This window comes from Salmo trutta, chromosome 3 (genome assembly GCF_901001165.1).
Source record: "Salmo trutta chromosome 3, fSalTru1.1, whole genome shotgun sequence".
NCBI lineage: Eukaryota > Metazoa > Chordata > Actinopteri > Salmoniformes > Salmonidae > Salmo > Salmo trutta.
The window spans coordinates 20,440,641-20,457,869 of NC_042959.1; the positions used below are offsets into that span (position 1 = coordinate 20,440,641).

At 41.8% G+C, this 17,229-nt stretch overlaps 1 protein-coding gene across 6 annotated transcripts in view; it reads right to left on the minus strand.

Moving 5' to 3' along the window:
- pcdh19 (protocadherin 19) overlaps positions 1–12,234 on the minus strand; it is a 101,765-nt gene extending 89,531 nt beyond the window's left edge. For 2 of the 6 annotated variants that reach the window (XM_029726022.1, XM_029726013.1), the window contains exons 1-2: positions 8,972–12,234; positions 3,480–3,813 (exon numbers count right to left, since the gene is read on the minus strand). In XM_029726022.1, the coding sequence (XP_029581882.1) occupies positions 3,480–3,813; positions 8,972–11,118 (2,481 nt within the window). In that variant the 5' untranslated portion in view covers positions 11,119–12,234. Of the gene's footprint in view, positions 1–3,479; positions 3,832–8,971 lie in introns of all 6 variants that reach the window. The other 4 variants (XM_029726003.1, XM_029725993.1, XM_029726037.1 and 1 more) reach the window with 3 other exon arrangements.
- Positions 12,235–17,229: the final 4,995 nt, after the last annotated feature.

A 17,229-nucleotide genomic window follows, 5' to 3' on the forward strand; every position in this document is an offset into this window, starting at 1 on the left:
CTACAGCTGTATTTTCGTTAATTTTACAGATGCACTGTTTGTTTACACTCTACATAAATGGCTATGTAATTGCACTTGACAACAGTTTTTGTAATTTAACAGCAATGTGTGGTTACGGAGTTACTGTCTTTTCTAAATGTCAGAGTGGAGAAGAAATATTTGGAGATAGCTGCAGCCTGCTTGAGGGGAGAAGTCAAAGGGATGTTTGTCAACGTCATGTGGAACGCGGAGCTGCGACGATGCTTGCATGTTAAGCAGCCCCTCTGCCTTAATCAAGCCAATCACAGGCGCTAGGAAAATGAGAAAATGCGGTAGGGCCCAGACACCTGGCATTAAGACACTCTCCCTCCTTCCCTCCATCCCTCTCCCTCCTTTCTTCTATTCAGCCATCCCCTAACTCAGCCCTATCAGACACCTCCAAGCTTTGCATATGAGATCATCAGATTCGATCTGCGGCCCTATTTGTTTCTCCCTCTCCCTCTCTCCTCTTTTCATGAACCGAAACAAAGAAAGGCCTCCCTAATCCCGCGGCTAAGGTGCTTTTTTATTGGATGCTTAAGCCGCCAAGACAGGCTACTACGCCTGGGTTTAACAACTGCTCAGGAATTCCTTTGTGCCGGCTGGACTATCCTTGTGTTTTGCTCATGGAGAGGGTTGTGACCTGAATGCTACCTGTGGGTAGATAAAGGCCTGGACACAGCATAGCGGCATGCACTCGTTCCCCTCTACTAACGCTTGACTTCACAGTTCCACGGGATGGATCTACACACTTTCTTTCTTTCTTTCTTTATTTCTTTCTTTGTCTCTCTCTCTCCCCTGCCCCCTCCCTCTCTCTCTCTCTCCCTCTCCCCATCCCCCTCTCTCTCCATCTGTCCCAGACAGTCTGCAGTAAATCATTGTGGCTGTAAATGGGGCATCTTTGACCCTAGCGAGACCCAATAAGTGTCCTTATTGGGTCTCGATCCTAACTGGATCCGCCAATCAATGGATCAATAATCGTTCTTATGTTTCTGGTTTTGTTTTTAGACTTTTCTTCTTCTTGCTGAATGTCAAACAGGATTTGGAGTCATCAAATATGTGATGGGTGGGTTGGGGTTGCTTTACTTGGAGCTGAACAGGATTGTGAGAACCCCCTACCCAGCTGAGGGCCATAGCAGTAGGTCAAGCTAGAGAGATTGTCCAGGAATCCAGTAGACTAGGTCATAGAGGCAAAAATCTATAGTCTTAAGATCAGCTGGTTGGTGGACACTTTTGTCAGCTTGAATAGCCCACTCGAGCGAGACTTTTGCTTTCTTCTGCATCACTATGGCAATACAATCAACCCCTATTCATGGTGGGGTGACTATAGCTATATAATAGCAAGCTGCGCAGAGTGCAAAGCTGCAGCCTTGGCCTTCACTGCATGACGATTGGGCAGTTCGAACATCGAGCAATGATTATTCTTTCTGCTACCACCTAAAATAACATGTGGTGGTGGAGCTGATAACCTGGATCAATGCGTCTGGCACTCTGTAAAAAAAAACAAGATACTTCAACTAAATATTATTAAGTAACTGTTTCCACAGCCTTTTTATTGTTTACTCAACCTTTCTGTCAAAGTGTTACCTGAACTTAATATTTTTTTGTTTGCCTAAACTTAGTACCAACATGAGAAAACATAGGCAAAAATGATGTGTTTGCTCCAATTGCTTCATATGTTCATTCAACTACTGTCACGTGTGCTCCCTCTCCGGCCTCTAGGTCACCAGGCTGCTCATTATGGTGCACACCTGTCACCATCGTTACTCGCACCTGCGCGTCATCACACTCACCTGGACTCCATCACCTCCTTGATTACCTGCCCTATATATGTCACTCCCTTTGGTTCCTTCCCCAGGTGTCATTGTTTCTGTTTCCTGTCTGTGTATTGTTCGTGTTTCTTGTTTTGTTAATTTGTTTATTAAATTATGCACTCCCTGAACTTGCTTCCCGACTCCCAGCGCACACGTTACAACTACAAATTATTATTTGGATATCTTACCTAAAAAAAGGCTGTGGAACTAGTTACAGTATTTTTAACATACAATGTTTTCAACTTGTTGAGCAAACACAGCAAAATACATTTACTGAATTTTTTCTGAATGTTTTCTCAAGTTGGAACTAAGTTTGGTAACACTTGGATCGAAAAGTTAAGTAAACAAAAAGGCTATGGAACCAGTTACTTAATAATAATTAGTTGAAACAAATAAACCTCTGAAAGGCCTTGATCTATTTCTCTGAAATGTATCTGTCTGACCAGACTCCATATAGAATATCTGTTATGTTTCTGGAACATATGAGCTTATGACTGGCCCTGAAGGTGTGGCTCAATCTGTTGACAGAACATCCACGGTAAATGTGACCATTCATTCACTTTAGACGTCTTCACAGATCTAAAAAGTTGGACCTGTTCCGAAATTAACCTGGGGCTTTCCCACCCCGAACCGATACATAAATGATCTTCGTTAAATATAGAGTCCCGTTTCGAACAGACCTGAGGACAATTACACCTGTTCCGTACAGATCTGGTCAGATCCAGACCCGGTCCGATCCGAGCGATAGAAGCAGCAGAAAAGTCATTTTTTAAGCTACTTTATTAAACGTAGTAGAGAGAGGTGTCGCCGTAGCAGGCGGGGGAGGGGCCGTACTGTGAGAGAGTGACACAGGGAACAGGGAGGAGGGAGGGAGATACAAGAGACAGCAACCAACCAAGCCGACTCGCTCTGTAGTAGACTAATAGCTGCCATAGCTAGGTTATTTATCATGCAATATGATTACGTAGTACCTGTCTTGACTGCATCAAACCGTGAGAACCTAGTTAAGATAACGTTAGCTAGCTAGGCTAATTCAGGCTGCAGTGGATGGGCTTCTCATCCTACAGTTACAAATAACAACAACTCCACCCAGAATATTAAGCAGCAGCCTACCTGTTGGCTCTTGGTTGTTGTAGCCTATCCTTGTTCTTTAACTTTTAATTCCGCCATTTTAATTCCATCTTCCACTGATTAGATATCTCCTAACTTTTGCCACACATGGAGGATCTATGACTGTAGACTATTGCCGCTTTGATGACTTATGATTGGCCAACAATAACAACAATCTACACACACCATGCTCCACTCTCTTGAAAAGCAAGAGCATCAGCATACATTTTAAAATGTCTCTATCTCTCTACTGCAGAAGTCGCATTCGAATCTGTAACCCACAGTGACTATACATCCTACAAAGACTATATTGTAACGCACAACAACTATACACCCATTGGATGCTGAAGCACTACGCAGTCATGACAATGAGTATTGAGACTGAGAGTCGACTGGGCCCGTCTTAACCATCAATTTCCCCTGTCCTGTACACCCACCCCCTGTCCCCCCTCTCCCCCAGGGCATTGGCACAGATTGGCACAACAGCAACACGCTGCAGGGACAGATCAGATCAGAGCGAACTAAGCGTGGTCTCACCTCTGGCAGCGGCATGCCGTTGATGATGAGGTCAGGCTGCTGGGGACCCTGCCCGCTGGCGAAGGGATGCTGCTGATAGCCACCGTGGTTGGGCGCGGCATTGCGTGAGTTCTGGTTCTCCACGTTGAGGAAGGTGCTCTCGGAGCGCCTGCAGCCCAGCGGCAGGCTCTGCTGGTGGTAGTCGAAGTAGTTGAGCGAGGAGGTGAGAGACGAGCAACTCACCACGTTCATCTTGTCCGTCTCCTCCACGTCACGCGGCACGAGGCGGATGTCGTTCTTGCTCAGCTTCTTCTTGCTCGACTTCTTCTGGCTGCCATACGAGTACTCCGCCACCCTGCGCAAGTAGAAGAAACTGAACAGACTCAATAAAGCAGTGCTCTGTCGTACCCGCCCACAGGCACACGCCGTTCGGCCAGAGGCGCCCCGCTCAGCCATGCCAGAGTGCTGACCGAAGTGTGCCGTGGTGGTGGCAAGCACATTGGTAAACATCCGGGGTAGCGAGACAGAGGAGCCACGCTCAAGTGACCCCCCCCCTCCACCCAAGCCTGACCGCCTTCCCCGGGACACCAATGGAGCCGTCATCCCTCATTTGTTTTTATTTGCATGCTCGGCACAGTTGACATGTCACAAACAACAAGCACACACAATGCAAACATGCCAAACCACAAAAGCACACAAGGCAACAACAACAGACGATACTGAAGATCACCAACCAGAATCTGCATCATATTAAAGCCTCACTGCTAATTCACTTTTTTCTTTCATTATCAAGCGGGGCCCACCGGCGATATGGAGTGCAGGAGCACTGTAAATTCAAATTCATTTAGAGCCTAGTCTCTGTGGCTGTTCCCTAACTTGAGCAGAGCATTTTGATTCTAATCAGCCCAAATGAGAAAGCCGGAGATTCTTTATGGAAAGGATGCTGCTGATGCTCGGGTCCATTCTCCATCCAGGCTTGCAAATTCTTACGAGGGGAAGCTGTGTTTTAAGCAGCTTGTGCTCTGAACCCTTGAATCCCTCCTGACCCAGGCCTTTCCTCTGAGTTTTTAACGTGTCAAACATTTGCATGGACTCCCACTCTCCAAAAGTATATTTTTAGCCCTGGTTGGAAATAGTGTTTCTAGCCTGCATCTAATAACACTTGAGGCCTTGGCTGCATATGCTGAAATGCCCTAGCAAGATTCCCCATCCTTCGAATTTACTGGATGGGTTTTCCTTTTCATGTATGATGAAGTCTGGGTCTGTCTGTTCTTCCATGCCTTCATTCTAGCAAAGAAAATGGTAATAGAAGCCTTCGAATGTTTCTTTTTCAGGATATCTCAAAACTGTTTTTTTTTTCTCTCTATCTCTCTCTCTCTCTCTCTCTCCATCTTTAGAGTCTGAGTAGGGGAGAGAAGAGACTGAGGGTAAAAAAAGAGTGCATTGTTCTGTCATTGTTCTCTCTAGTGCTTCTGGGCCCAAAATCAGAAAATGGACAGAAGAATCAAAGAGAATTAGCAATAAATTGCAGATAAGCTACTGCTCAGGTTTGAGGTGGTAGCTCACTACTCAGGAGCACTGCAAATCAATATTGATTAAGGTACCCAGCAGGAAAATGATTTTTGTGCCACAAAACAGGATTTTTAAAGAGGAAGGTTAGGTGGTTAGGTGGTGTTGGTCAGTTATTATTTGATTTACCTTAGTTGTTTGTTTGAATGGTTGGTTGGTTTCTTGTGTTTTTTTAATTAGAGAAATAGTGCATTGTGGGTCACATCCAAATGAGAAAGCATGTTGAGAAATGTACTAGGCTATATTTGTCAATATGACAATGACAGCCATCAAATCATTTAAAATGCTCTAAAACCCCTATAAATTGTCTTAATAACATAACTTATGTTGAGAGTCTTTTGCATAGTTCTCTAAGAGCATTGGGTTTTCAGAAAACAGATGTTTTTATTCTTATGTCGTTAAATTAGTCTGTGGGCTGTTGTGTTGACAACAATGTCACTTTGAAACTATACTGAACAAAAATATAAATGCAACATGTAAAGTGTTGGTCCCATGTTTCATGAGCTGAAATAAAATATAAAAAAATGTCCATACGCACAAAAAGGTTATTTGTCCCAAATGTTGTGCACAAATTTGTTTACATCCATGTTAGTGAGGATTTCTCCTTTGCCAAGATAATCCATCCACCTGACAGATGTGGTATAAAAAGAAGCTGATTAAACAGCATGATCATTGCACAGGTGCACCTTGTGCTGGGGACAATAAAAGGCCACTCTAAAAAGTGCAGTTTTATCACACAACACAATGCCAGACATGTCTCAAGTTTTGAGGGAGCGCTCAATTGGCATGCCGACTGCAGGAATGTCCACCAGAGCTATTGCCAGAGAATATAATGTTCATTTCTCTACCATAAGCCGCCTCCAACGTTGTTTTAGAGAATTTGGCAGTACGTCCAACCGGCCTCACAACCGCAGATCACGTGTAACCACTGCAGCCCAGGACCTCCACATCCGGCTTCTTCACCTGCGGGGATTGTTTGAGACCAGCAACCCAGACAGCTGATGAAACTGAGGAGTATTTATGTCTGTAATAAAGCCCTTTTGTTGGGAAAAACTCATTCAGAAAAAACTAATTATCCCCAGTAGGTGGGCCTTTGCCCAATGCTGCGCCCATGCCCAGTCATGTGAAATCCAAAGATCCGGGCCTAATGAATTTATTTCAATTAACTGATTTCCTTATATAAAATCTAACTCAGTAAAATTGTTGCAATTGTTGCACGTTGCGTTTATATTTTTGTTCAGTAGAAGCTATGTATCTTAACAAGTGAGGCCTTCTAGGTGCTATACTACATACTTAGAATACTGAATGTAAAGATGCTCTCCAACCTGGTGAAACCCTCATCAAATCTACATCTCTAAAGAATAAGGATTGGAGAAACCTGATGTGGATATCTCACCAACCATCACATGATATTGCAAATACACAACTGCTTTAGATTTCAAATCAATAGGTGATCAATATTAACCATTATCCATGAGTATGTGAAAAGTTTCATTTCAGAACGCAATATATATATTTTCAGAAAAATTGGTACGTAAATGTTTATTCTTTAAAGAACTTATGAAAGAGATTCTTTAATGAGATTCTTTAAAGAAATAGATTGGTGTGTTTGTTCACTATCTAATCATGGCATGGAGTTGTTGAATGAGAAATATATATTTGTTTGAAATCTATCACTTTAAACAAATAGTCGTGTTTTTTTGCAAAACACTATATATCCGCCTCACTCTGAGAAATAAGTGGTACTGCTAAGTTTTACACAGTCAAATGTAACAAATTGCATTTTTTATATAAAGAACTGTACAAATTATACATTTGTGACAATATATGTAAATAATATATTTTGTAACAAAATAATCAATTCAGTAATATAAGATCTGTATGTAAAACATTTACATGTACATTTTTGGGGGGAATTTAGCAGATGCTCTTATCCAGAGTGACTTACAGTTAGTGCATTAATCTTAATATAGCTACAGTAGTTGAGACAAATATACAGGATGCAAACGTTCTATTCCAGCTAAACAATGGATATATAGCGTTTTGCACAAGTGTATTATTTTTACATTTTCATACAGATCTAAAATCTATGATTTACAAATCTGAGATGAGTAATATTTTAAACAGATATGAAGGTACGCATAAGCAATCATTTCTGATGAAAAAACAAATGTGAAAAATTGGTGGATATAGCGTTTTGAAAATAAACTGTTATGTGTGCCTGTGAAGGTCCACACTTTAAACAACAGATTTGTCTGCACACATTATGTAGTTCTTTAAGTGCATAAAGGAGAAGAAACTCAATGTTTAAAAAAACGAATAACTGCCAGACAATGGCATTCTTTGGCTACATGTATGTTTAATGGATCTCAACCCAACATTTTGGTCAATAGAGCTTCATCCACTGGGACTTACTGAGAGATGCATATTTGCTCTACTTTATGGAGGAATCATACAGGGTCAGCCAATTGCCACACGTATGAAATGGCCTGACATAGCAGCACATCAACAAAAATGATGTTGAGTCTAAAATATGAAATATCATAATAGCTTCAAGTTAAATTGACAAATTCACAGTACCAGTCAAAAGTTTTAACACACCTACTCATTCCAGGGTTTTTCTTTGTTTTGACTATTTTCTACATCGTAGAATATTAGTGAAGACATAAAAACTATTAAATAAACATATGGAATCATGTAGTAACCAAAAAGGTGTTAAACAAATCAAAATATATTTTATATTTGAGATTCTTCAAAGTAGCCACACTTTGCCTTGATGACAGCTTGTTTTTCAACAGGACAATGACCCAACACACCTTCAGGCTGTGTAAGGGCAATTTGACCAAGAAGGAGAGTGATGGAGTGCTGCATCAGATGACCTGGCCTCCACTATCACCCGACCTCAACCCAATTGAGATGGTTTGAGATGAGTTGGACCGCAGAGGGAAGGAAAAGCAGTCAACAAGTGTTCAGCATATGTGGGAACTCCTTCAAGACTGTTGGAAAAGCATTCCAGGTGAAGCTGGTTGAGAGAATGCCAAGAGTGTGCAAAGCTGTCATCAAGGCAAAGAGTTTTGATGTCTTCACTATTATTTCTACAATGTAGAAAATAGTAAAAAATAAAGAAAAACACTTAAATGAGAAGGTGTGTCCAAACTTTTGACTGGTACTGTATATATTTTAAGTGGTAATACACAAGGAAAGTGAGAGCTGATGCTGTACGGATTGATGAAGAAAAAAATATTTGTATTATGATGGATCAAGATAATAATGTGCTTCCCTTCTGAGGCATAGTCATACACGGAGTAGAGGCCTAGATGGTTCAAAGCTGCATTACTGAGTAGTTTTAGTATAATAGTAGATCCCACTTGATTTGTATTACTTATTTTTTTTATTCTGTATTATTATTAACACTATTATTACCATTATCATCACTACTATGTCATCATTCTTGCAGAATCGTAGGCTATGCTGTCTTCTTTAGAACATCCATTTAAACCTTTGGGAATAGAATGCACTAGAAATTCAGTAGCCGTAAAATTCAGCTAATTGTCCTCGCCTAGTCAAGATTATAAGTCCTAGTTAATTGTGCGTGTTGAAAAAAAGAAGTAAGGCAACGCCGCCTGGTCTAGGAGTCCATTGGTCATTTTTTCTTATCAGTTATGGGCACCTGCATTCCTTAGTGCCGCCTAACATCTGGGGCCCTCAACATGCACTAGAAATACAGCTAAGTGCACTCACGACTTGCCTGAACAACACACACATGGAGGCACGCACGCAAGGGCGCGCATATCGCCAGCACATACACACGCGCGCACCACTGAATGGGCAATAAAGGGCGTAAATGTAGGCCCATGAGAATAAGAAAATAGGTCATTGGCTATAACCATGACTGACTGAAACACCAAAGTAATGAGATGCGTATGAAGAGCTGTTTTCAGTACCTGCAGTTGTACGTTCGGATCTCCTTGTTATCCCTTTTGCACTTGACTGCCACAAAAATCATAGTGACAAACAGGATAGCTGCAATAGAGCCCAGGGCAATGATGAAAATCAATGACAGGTTTACTGGTCCAATAGATTCCTGGGCGTTCAGGTCCGGTGAGAGGTAGACAACAATGTATGCAGAGGCCGACAACGACGGTTTCCCGTGGTCGCGTGCCACCACTGTGATCTCATAGGTCGACTTGACCTGCTCCCCGAACATCTTGGTGGACCGCACCTCTCCATTCACCTGGTCTATCTCAAAGAAAGGCCTGTCTCCCTCCGAAATGGTATAGGTCAGCCTTCCATTCTCCCCTTCGTCGTAGTCGTCGGCCTTGACTTGGGTCACCAGGTAACCCACTCCTGCGTTCCTTGGAATGGATACTTCCGCGGTGCCATTTACCAGGGGTGGAGTGGTCATAACAGGTGTATTGTCATTCACATCCAAAACGACAATGCGCACCGTCGCGTTACTGGATAAGGACGGATTCCCCTGGTCCCTGGCCAAAACTTTGAAGTCAAAAGTCCTAGTGTACTCATGGTCGAATGATCTCATGGAGTAAATACGTCCTGAAGGATTTATACTGACATATGTGTTTACGTCCATGTGTTTAATCTCACTGGGTATGATGGTGTATGAAACGGTGCCATTCATGCCCAAATCGGGATCTACAGCAGACACTGCCAGCAAACATGAGCCAGGCAGGTTATTTTCTAGGACCATCTCTTGGTAATGGGGTTTTAGGAAGTGGGGAGGGTTATCATTTTCATCTGTGACTTTCACTACAAACGACTTAGTGGCGCGTAAAGGGGGGGTGCCACTGTCCTCTGCTTGGATAGTTAGATTGTACGTGTCCCTCTGTTCTCTGTCTAGCCTGCCATCGACAAGGATGGTTGAGAAGCTCTCGTATTCCTGGAGCCTGAAAGGGACGTTGCCTTGTAGTCTACACTGCACCTTGCCATTCGCGCCCGCGTCCTTATCTGAGACCCTGACTAATGCAATAACGTATCCACGTGGCGCGTTCTCACTAACTTCAATCAGCTCTGTGTTCACCGACAATAAACTAATGACAGGTGGGTTATCATTTGCATCCATCACATTGACCGTGACTTTACAATGAGCCGGAATAGAATTTGGACCTAAATCTTTGGCTTGGACATCAATCTCGTAAATATGGGTTGCTTCATAATCCAACGGGCCATTTACAGTGATAATACCGGTTCTAGGGTCGATTTTGAATACATCTCTAGTTTTCTCGGTGACGTAACTGTTAAACGAGTATACAACCTCACCATTAGTTCCCTCGTCAGGATCCGTTGCATTCAAGTCAATTACAAGTGTATTAATAGGAGAATTCTCCATCACGTTCACTGTATACACAGGCTGGTCAAAAACGGGATTATTATCATTCGAATCCATTACTTTAATATTGAGCTGGACTGCGCCAATCTTTGGGGGGTCTCCGCCGTCTTCTGCACTGATTTCGTATGAGTAGTGAGACTGGGTCTCCCTATCTAACGATTTTTGCACTACGAGTTCGGCAATCTTGGACCCGTCCCCCCTAGTCTTAATCTCCAACCCGAAGAGCTCATTCGGGGTGATCGAATATGATTGCACACCGAAAATCCCAGAGTCCGGATCGCTTGCCCCCTCTAGGGGAAACCTGGTACCAGGGGAAGCATTCTCTGAGATTTCAATGTCAATGTGGTTTGTGGGGAACCTGGGCGCATTATCGTTCAAATCCACAATTTCAACTTTAATCACACAGATCTCCATGGAGTTTGACATCACCTCCAGAGAGACAGTGCACTTTGACGTCTGTCGGCAAGCCACATCCCGGTCTATTTTCTGATGTGTGAGGAGAAGTCCAGCCGGGCTGAGTTCCACCCATCGCGGCTCTGAATTCGAGATGACCCGCAAGTACGGCGCACGCGGTGCAATGGCAAATCCTTGAGTTTGTGCGTCCTTTGTCACGTTTCCAATGATATACCCAGCCTTCTGCTCCTCGTTTATCGAGTATTTCAAATTGATAACAGAATCAGCCCCAGTCCAGCATAAAAGGACTATCCAAAGAATTTGCATAAAATCCATTTCCTTGGCGTACATTGTACCTGTTGATTTTTCCTTAGATTTAATTGGGACCTCGTATGATCACGCACACCTATGCATGTCAGAGATAACTGGCAAAATGTACCAGTTAGCTGATCTCATCGAAAAGTTATCCTTGGAATAGGTTTCGATAACAGAAAAGGCTACTATCTGATAATTATGTCACTTGATTATATCGATATGGTCTTAAGTCCATCTACCTCATTGTACTCTTCTGAGATAAACCACAGTCTCCAATCTGCTGCAACGCGTGAGATCTTGAGGATAGATATTAGAAAACATTCTGAATGGTCTCAGAACACTGATGGTCTCAGAACAACATGTACATCTGCGCTGTTTATATCAAGCTACAACTATAGGAACGTCTGACATGATAAACCGACCATTTCGATGCAGGCTGGAAAACAATGCAAATAATGAATTAAAAAATCAAAAGGGAGGAAAATTCTAATGAACTGGTTTACCCAAAAAATAATGTTCACTGAAGATTAAATGATTGGCTAAAAATAATCCAGTTCAATTCTTCCCAGCATCATGATTCCGATTCAACAACCATAAGGAGAATTTTAGACACACTGAATTTTACGCATACGTCCACAAATTCATAAGAATGATTTGTTCAAGTTTTACTGACTTTTCCTCTTCAATGGGCAATTATATCACACCACATATCCGATGGAAACGTAAAAAAGGAATCCGCATTGAGAAAATCCGTGAATAGCCAAAGTCCAGTCATCGAATGTAGACCAATGATGCTGTTGACAGAACGAATCTTACGGGCCTAATGCTATCAGTGAAGACCACGGTTACCTTTTAATTTCCAGGCGAGCCGATAGAGGTTTCACTCTCTTTCTGCCAAAGTCTTTTATCTTTCTTTTACTAATTTCCTCCAATCTCACACATGAATACACCGAACACGTCCCGGGGAGATATGGTCAATATCAAATCCAGTGTAAAAATATAGAGGCAAAAAAAGGATGTTATGCCGTCACAATTAAAAGCAGTTCGTTTCAAGCATGCTGCAGAGCCAATTGCATGAAAAATATCCAGCACCAATCGTTGTCAGTAGGATACTAGTTCACCCCAACACGCGCTCCGGCTCCGCTCGCATCAATGCTGCACACTGCCGAATGCACAGCTCAGCGCTGAGCGCTAATTCTCCGGACCAGGACCCGCAATCCCCTCAACCAATCAGAGGTTACACAGGAGGGTTGGATATGCTGGTTGGTGGGGAAATATACAGCAATGAAAACTCGGCCAGCTACCTGCACACTTGTTCAGCTGTGGAATGGGTTAAGTAGTGTAAATACATGTATTTATTTACTACTCGATGTGTATCATGTAGTTAATGTAGTAGGACTAATTAACTACCCTACGATTATATAGCCTAATGGTTAGAACTATTGGTATGTTTACTCGTCATTCCACTGCGATCGGAGTGTTTACATGCTTTCTTTCTAAGTGTGATATACCGGTGGTATTCAGTGTTTGCCCCAAAGGCGACTGTGATCTGAGGACAGAGATTCCAATCCTTCAATGAATCGAAATAATACTTGATCCACACATGATTGCTGATGACATCCCGATGATTTGATATAGTCTTTTTTTACATAATGGACGTAGCCTATATCTTATTGTAGCCTATTATGTTAAGGTGAGCCACATTTGATTATGAAACGCTGATTATTTTTGCTGCTTCAGAATGCTGTACTGTAGACGCGTGAAATGTAACACCAAGCGTTCTTGAGAAACAGGTAGGTATAGTTTGGCATGTAAAACGAGGACACGTGCGTTACCAATACAACGACGACAAGTGTTATGTTGCATATTATTTGTGTAACATCATGTCTTATTTCTGGACAATGAAACAAATGTGATTGTAGTCGCAGGCGCACACACACACACGCAAACACACACATTGCATATCTTAGATGTGAAGAAAACGATATGGCCACTGAAATGTATAACAAAAAAATACAAATATGATTGCATTGATGCAGAAACATGTTGTAATTAAAATAATTTGAGAGAATTCTTTACGATAGGTCACTGCAGTCCTTTGGTCTGTTGAAAGGAACTTTTTGTGTCATGCGAGCTGATCCCTGATAAGGCCAGTACGGTAAATTACCTGTAGACTAGGCTACTTCGATCTGCTTTTGGGTGGATCAGCAATAGAACTTCCCACGTCAAACAGTGGAAATGAAGGCAAGCCTACCTGAAAACTCATATCAACTTACATTCAGAAGTTCACGACACTGAGTGGCAATATTTAATTGTTGTATTAATGGTACAGAAAGCACACTGATTTTTACTAACATTTGTGTCATGTGTATAAAAATTGTCCAGGTCTTATTCCTAAAATTACTATTTTGAGGATGCGATAGACTGCATATGTTATCCGTCGTCAAAAAGGTTGGCTATTTGCTTGGATATGTAGTCTAATAATGTTTTGTTTTTTTGTTGCAACGACTAGGCCTAGTATGTGTGTTGTAAGGCTTATTTATCATTTAGAATAGACCTCCTTATCCCTCGTGGGTTTCGCTGCCTTCTCACTCCCCAGCTCACTCCTCCCCATCTGGTAAACTTGGCTGCAGACAACCCAGACCATATCGAGGGTAACCCGGTTTAAAAGTCACAAGGGTGACACCTAGCGTCCTTTTGCTGCTTGGCTCGGTTATTGACATTGACCCAAAAACATTTGTCACAAACATTCTGCCTTTTGTTAAATTGCATAACGAATACCTTTCTCATTGTGGCAGACCATCTTGCTCTGTGATATGCAGTTATTTTTCTTTTCAACGTTTTATTTCGTTTGGATGTAGTTTGCTTGATTTCCTGTTTGTATTACAGGTGATTATTGTTTTCTCATTATCAACATACAGTATTTGTCCTAAAGTTATGCTTTCACAGAAATGTTTTGTATTCTGCCTATCTTACCTGAGATGTAATGAAAAATAATAATAGCCATACATCAAACTATTATACCAAATAGCTATATTTCTGTAATACAACACCAGGGGCGCAACTTTGGTTTTAGAAGTGGGGGGGACATAATATTAATATTACATATATTTTTTTTATCCTGTCGGATAACACTCCAAACAGTCTACCCGACCGCTCGGAGGCGTCCGCACGGTCCTAAAGCACACCGTTGCCTCATTTGTATCACAATTTCAGAATGTTCGGGGGACATGTCCCCCTGTCCCGTCCCCGTCCCATCTGTCCCCAGTGAAAATTTCACCCCTGTACACCAAAGCCTCAAACAGCCCTCCACTTTCAGAGTGGGGGTACTGTTATATTCAAATTACTGGCTGTACACCCCAACATGGAAAAGGCCAAAACACTGATTGCTTGTGAAATATGCATCAGAGTATCTCACAGTCTTACGCCACATGAAATAAGAGGCTCTAGTAAGACAAGAATCCCTATAGAACTGTAACAGTATGTAGATATAGAATGGGCTTGGATGGATGGATGCATTATTACATTTTTTCTGAGTTATTTTACTTCTAACTGTCAACTACAGTCTACACTACTCTGTCATTCTGCTTCTTTGAAAAGCAAAACAAGCAACATTTCTCTCTGTGTAGCCTGTAATAGGGTACATTGCGTGTGCTTTTACAAGACAATACTCTGGCTGGATTCTGAGGCTAGATACAGTATCCTCGTAATAAATTCTTAATGGACAGGGAATTAAAACAACCATAGGTGGCTGTGGGGCTTTTTACTCGAGGCTTCTTAGACGCCATATTTTAATCCCCTTGCAGAGTAAAGGCCTGCACATTTTATTCTGTATTATGTTCCATTTGAAACTGTGCAAAGGTTGAAACAAAGTTGCTGTTTCATAGTAAAGGGGAATTAAGGTGAACAAATCAATAGTGCCAGTAGCCTAGCCACTAGCTATGTCTCTGTCTCCATGGAAGTGGCGATAGAGTAGACTACTGGACAAATTACGCTCATTGGTTTGTCCTTTTGATTTTAATGATTTGAGTGCTTTGTGTTGAGTGGTTGTAAAGATAATTGTTTACATTTCTAAGTATGGTGTTGTTTTATCTGTATCATTTGGTCGAAGCCAGATATTGATCTCAGACACTAATATACTGTATCTCCTCTGTCATCTAAGAGGAGACGATGGTGATTGGCTAGGCTACTTCTCCCTTCATTATGATTGTGACTTTTTATTGTTTCAAAGTCTAATTAACCAGAATGTACTGCCAATTTAACTCTCATTAACAAAGTGGCCATGACAATGTGTTTCTCCTTAGACATTGGACCACATGTGGAGCACAGTCAGCACACCCCTACTGTGCATGGGGAAAGGTGTTACTTGTTTGCAATTAAAGGAACCTTAAGCATTACCCAGATGGTGTTGGGTTCTGTTTACCTATGAGTCATGACCCACACCTATATGTAATTAATTTCTACTATAAACATTGGGTGAAGGACACAGAGAGAAGTGAGACAAGGGTGGTATTAATGTTCGGTGAGGGCAGTGGTGTAAAATACTTAAGTAAAAGTACTTTAAAGTACTACTTAAGTAGTTTTTTGGGTATCTGTACTTTAATATTTATATTTTTGACTATTTTTACTTTTACTTCACTACATTCCTAAAGAAATTGATGTACTTTTTACTCCATACATTTTTCTTAACACCCAAAAGTACTCATTACATTTTTTATGCTTAGCGGTACAGGAAAATGGTCCAATTCACGCACTAATCAAGAGAACATCCCTGGTAATCCCTATTGCCTCTGATCTGGCGGACTAACGGACTCACATAACAGAAATTCTTTGTTTGTAAATTATGGCTAAGTGTTGGACTGTGCCCCTGGCTATCTGAAATTAAAAATATTTGCTTAATATAAGGAATTTGAAATGATTTATACTTTTACTTTTAATTTTGGTACTTAAGGAGCAAAAGTAAATGTAATTGCTAAAATATACTTAAGTGTATTTAAAACTTTACTCAAGTAATATTTTATTGTGTGACTCACTTTTACGTGAGTCATTTTCTATTAAGGTATCTTTACTTTTACTCAAGTATGACAATTGGGTACTTTTTCCAACACTGGGTGAGGGACACCAAGCAAGGATGAACTCCCTGTGCCCTTCACCATCAACAAGCTTCCATCCAGACAATGGCTTATTGTCAAGCTCAAAATAAAGAAAACACCATCAAATTTACAAAAGACAACATTCCAGTTATATTCACATATGGATAAAAAAATACATGTTGTTGTCTAACTGGAGTCTATGGCAAAACAACATCCCTGTTATGTTGACATACAGTATATGGAGTCCAAGTGGAATCCACCTAGCCGTGCTTTAAGGACTGTGGCTAACTAACAACATGCTTGGTTATATTGGCATAAGAAAAACTTATACCAGTGCTTCTAGGACTGTGCCCTCGGATAGAGAGAGTTGAAGAGATATTAATGGACATATCATCACCATGTCCATGGCATGGAGGGCATAACATATTTGAGAGACAGGGCTTATAGACAGATTAAGCCTGTCCCTTCCTCTTCCTTCAGCCTCTGGCCAGGGCGGTGAGGGGGAATCAAATTCTTGCGATGCCGTGTGGATGAATACCAATAATAAGGTTGTCCTCCACCACAGCCAAAACAAGCACCGCCATCTTGCCCATTCCGAATCAATGCACCACTGTCTGTCTCTGTCTTCCGCTAGCTACCTGTAGCTATGTGTCTGAGTGTGGGCCAAGTTTCAGTGGGCAGAGGGGCATGGACAGGCGTGTTGGACTGCGATGGGCGAGGATAGTGCCAATGCAGTGATAGAGGGACTCAGCAACTACTCTTGAGCCGAGCAGCAGGGACAGAAAGTCAGACTACAGAAGTACAGTTCTAAAAGGGTTCTTCGGCTGTCCCCATAGGATAGCCCTTTTTGGTTAAAGGTAGCACATCGACATTGCTGTAGTGGAGGGAGCCTTTGACAATTTTTAGGGCCTTCCTCTGACACCGCCTGGTATAGAGTTCCTGGATGGCAGGGAGCTCGGTCCTAGTGATGTACTGGGCCGTACGCACTACCCTCTGTAGCGCCATAACAAGCGGTGATGAAGCCAGTCAAGATGCTCTCAATGGTGCAGCTATA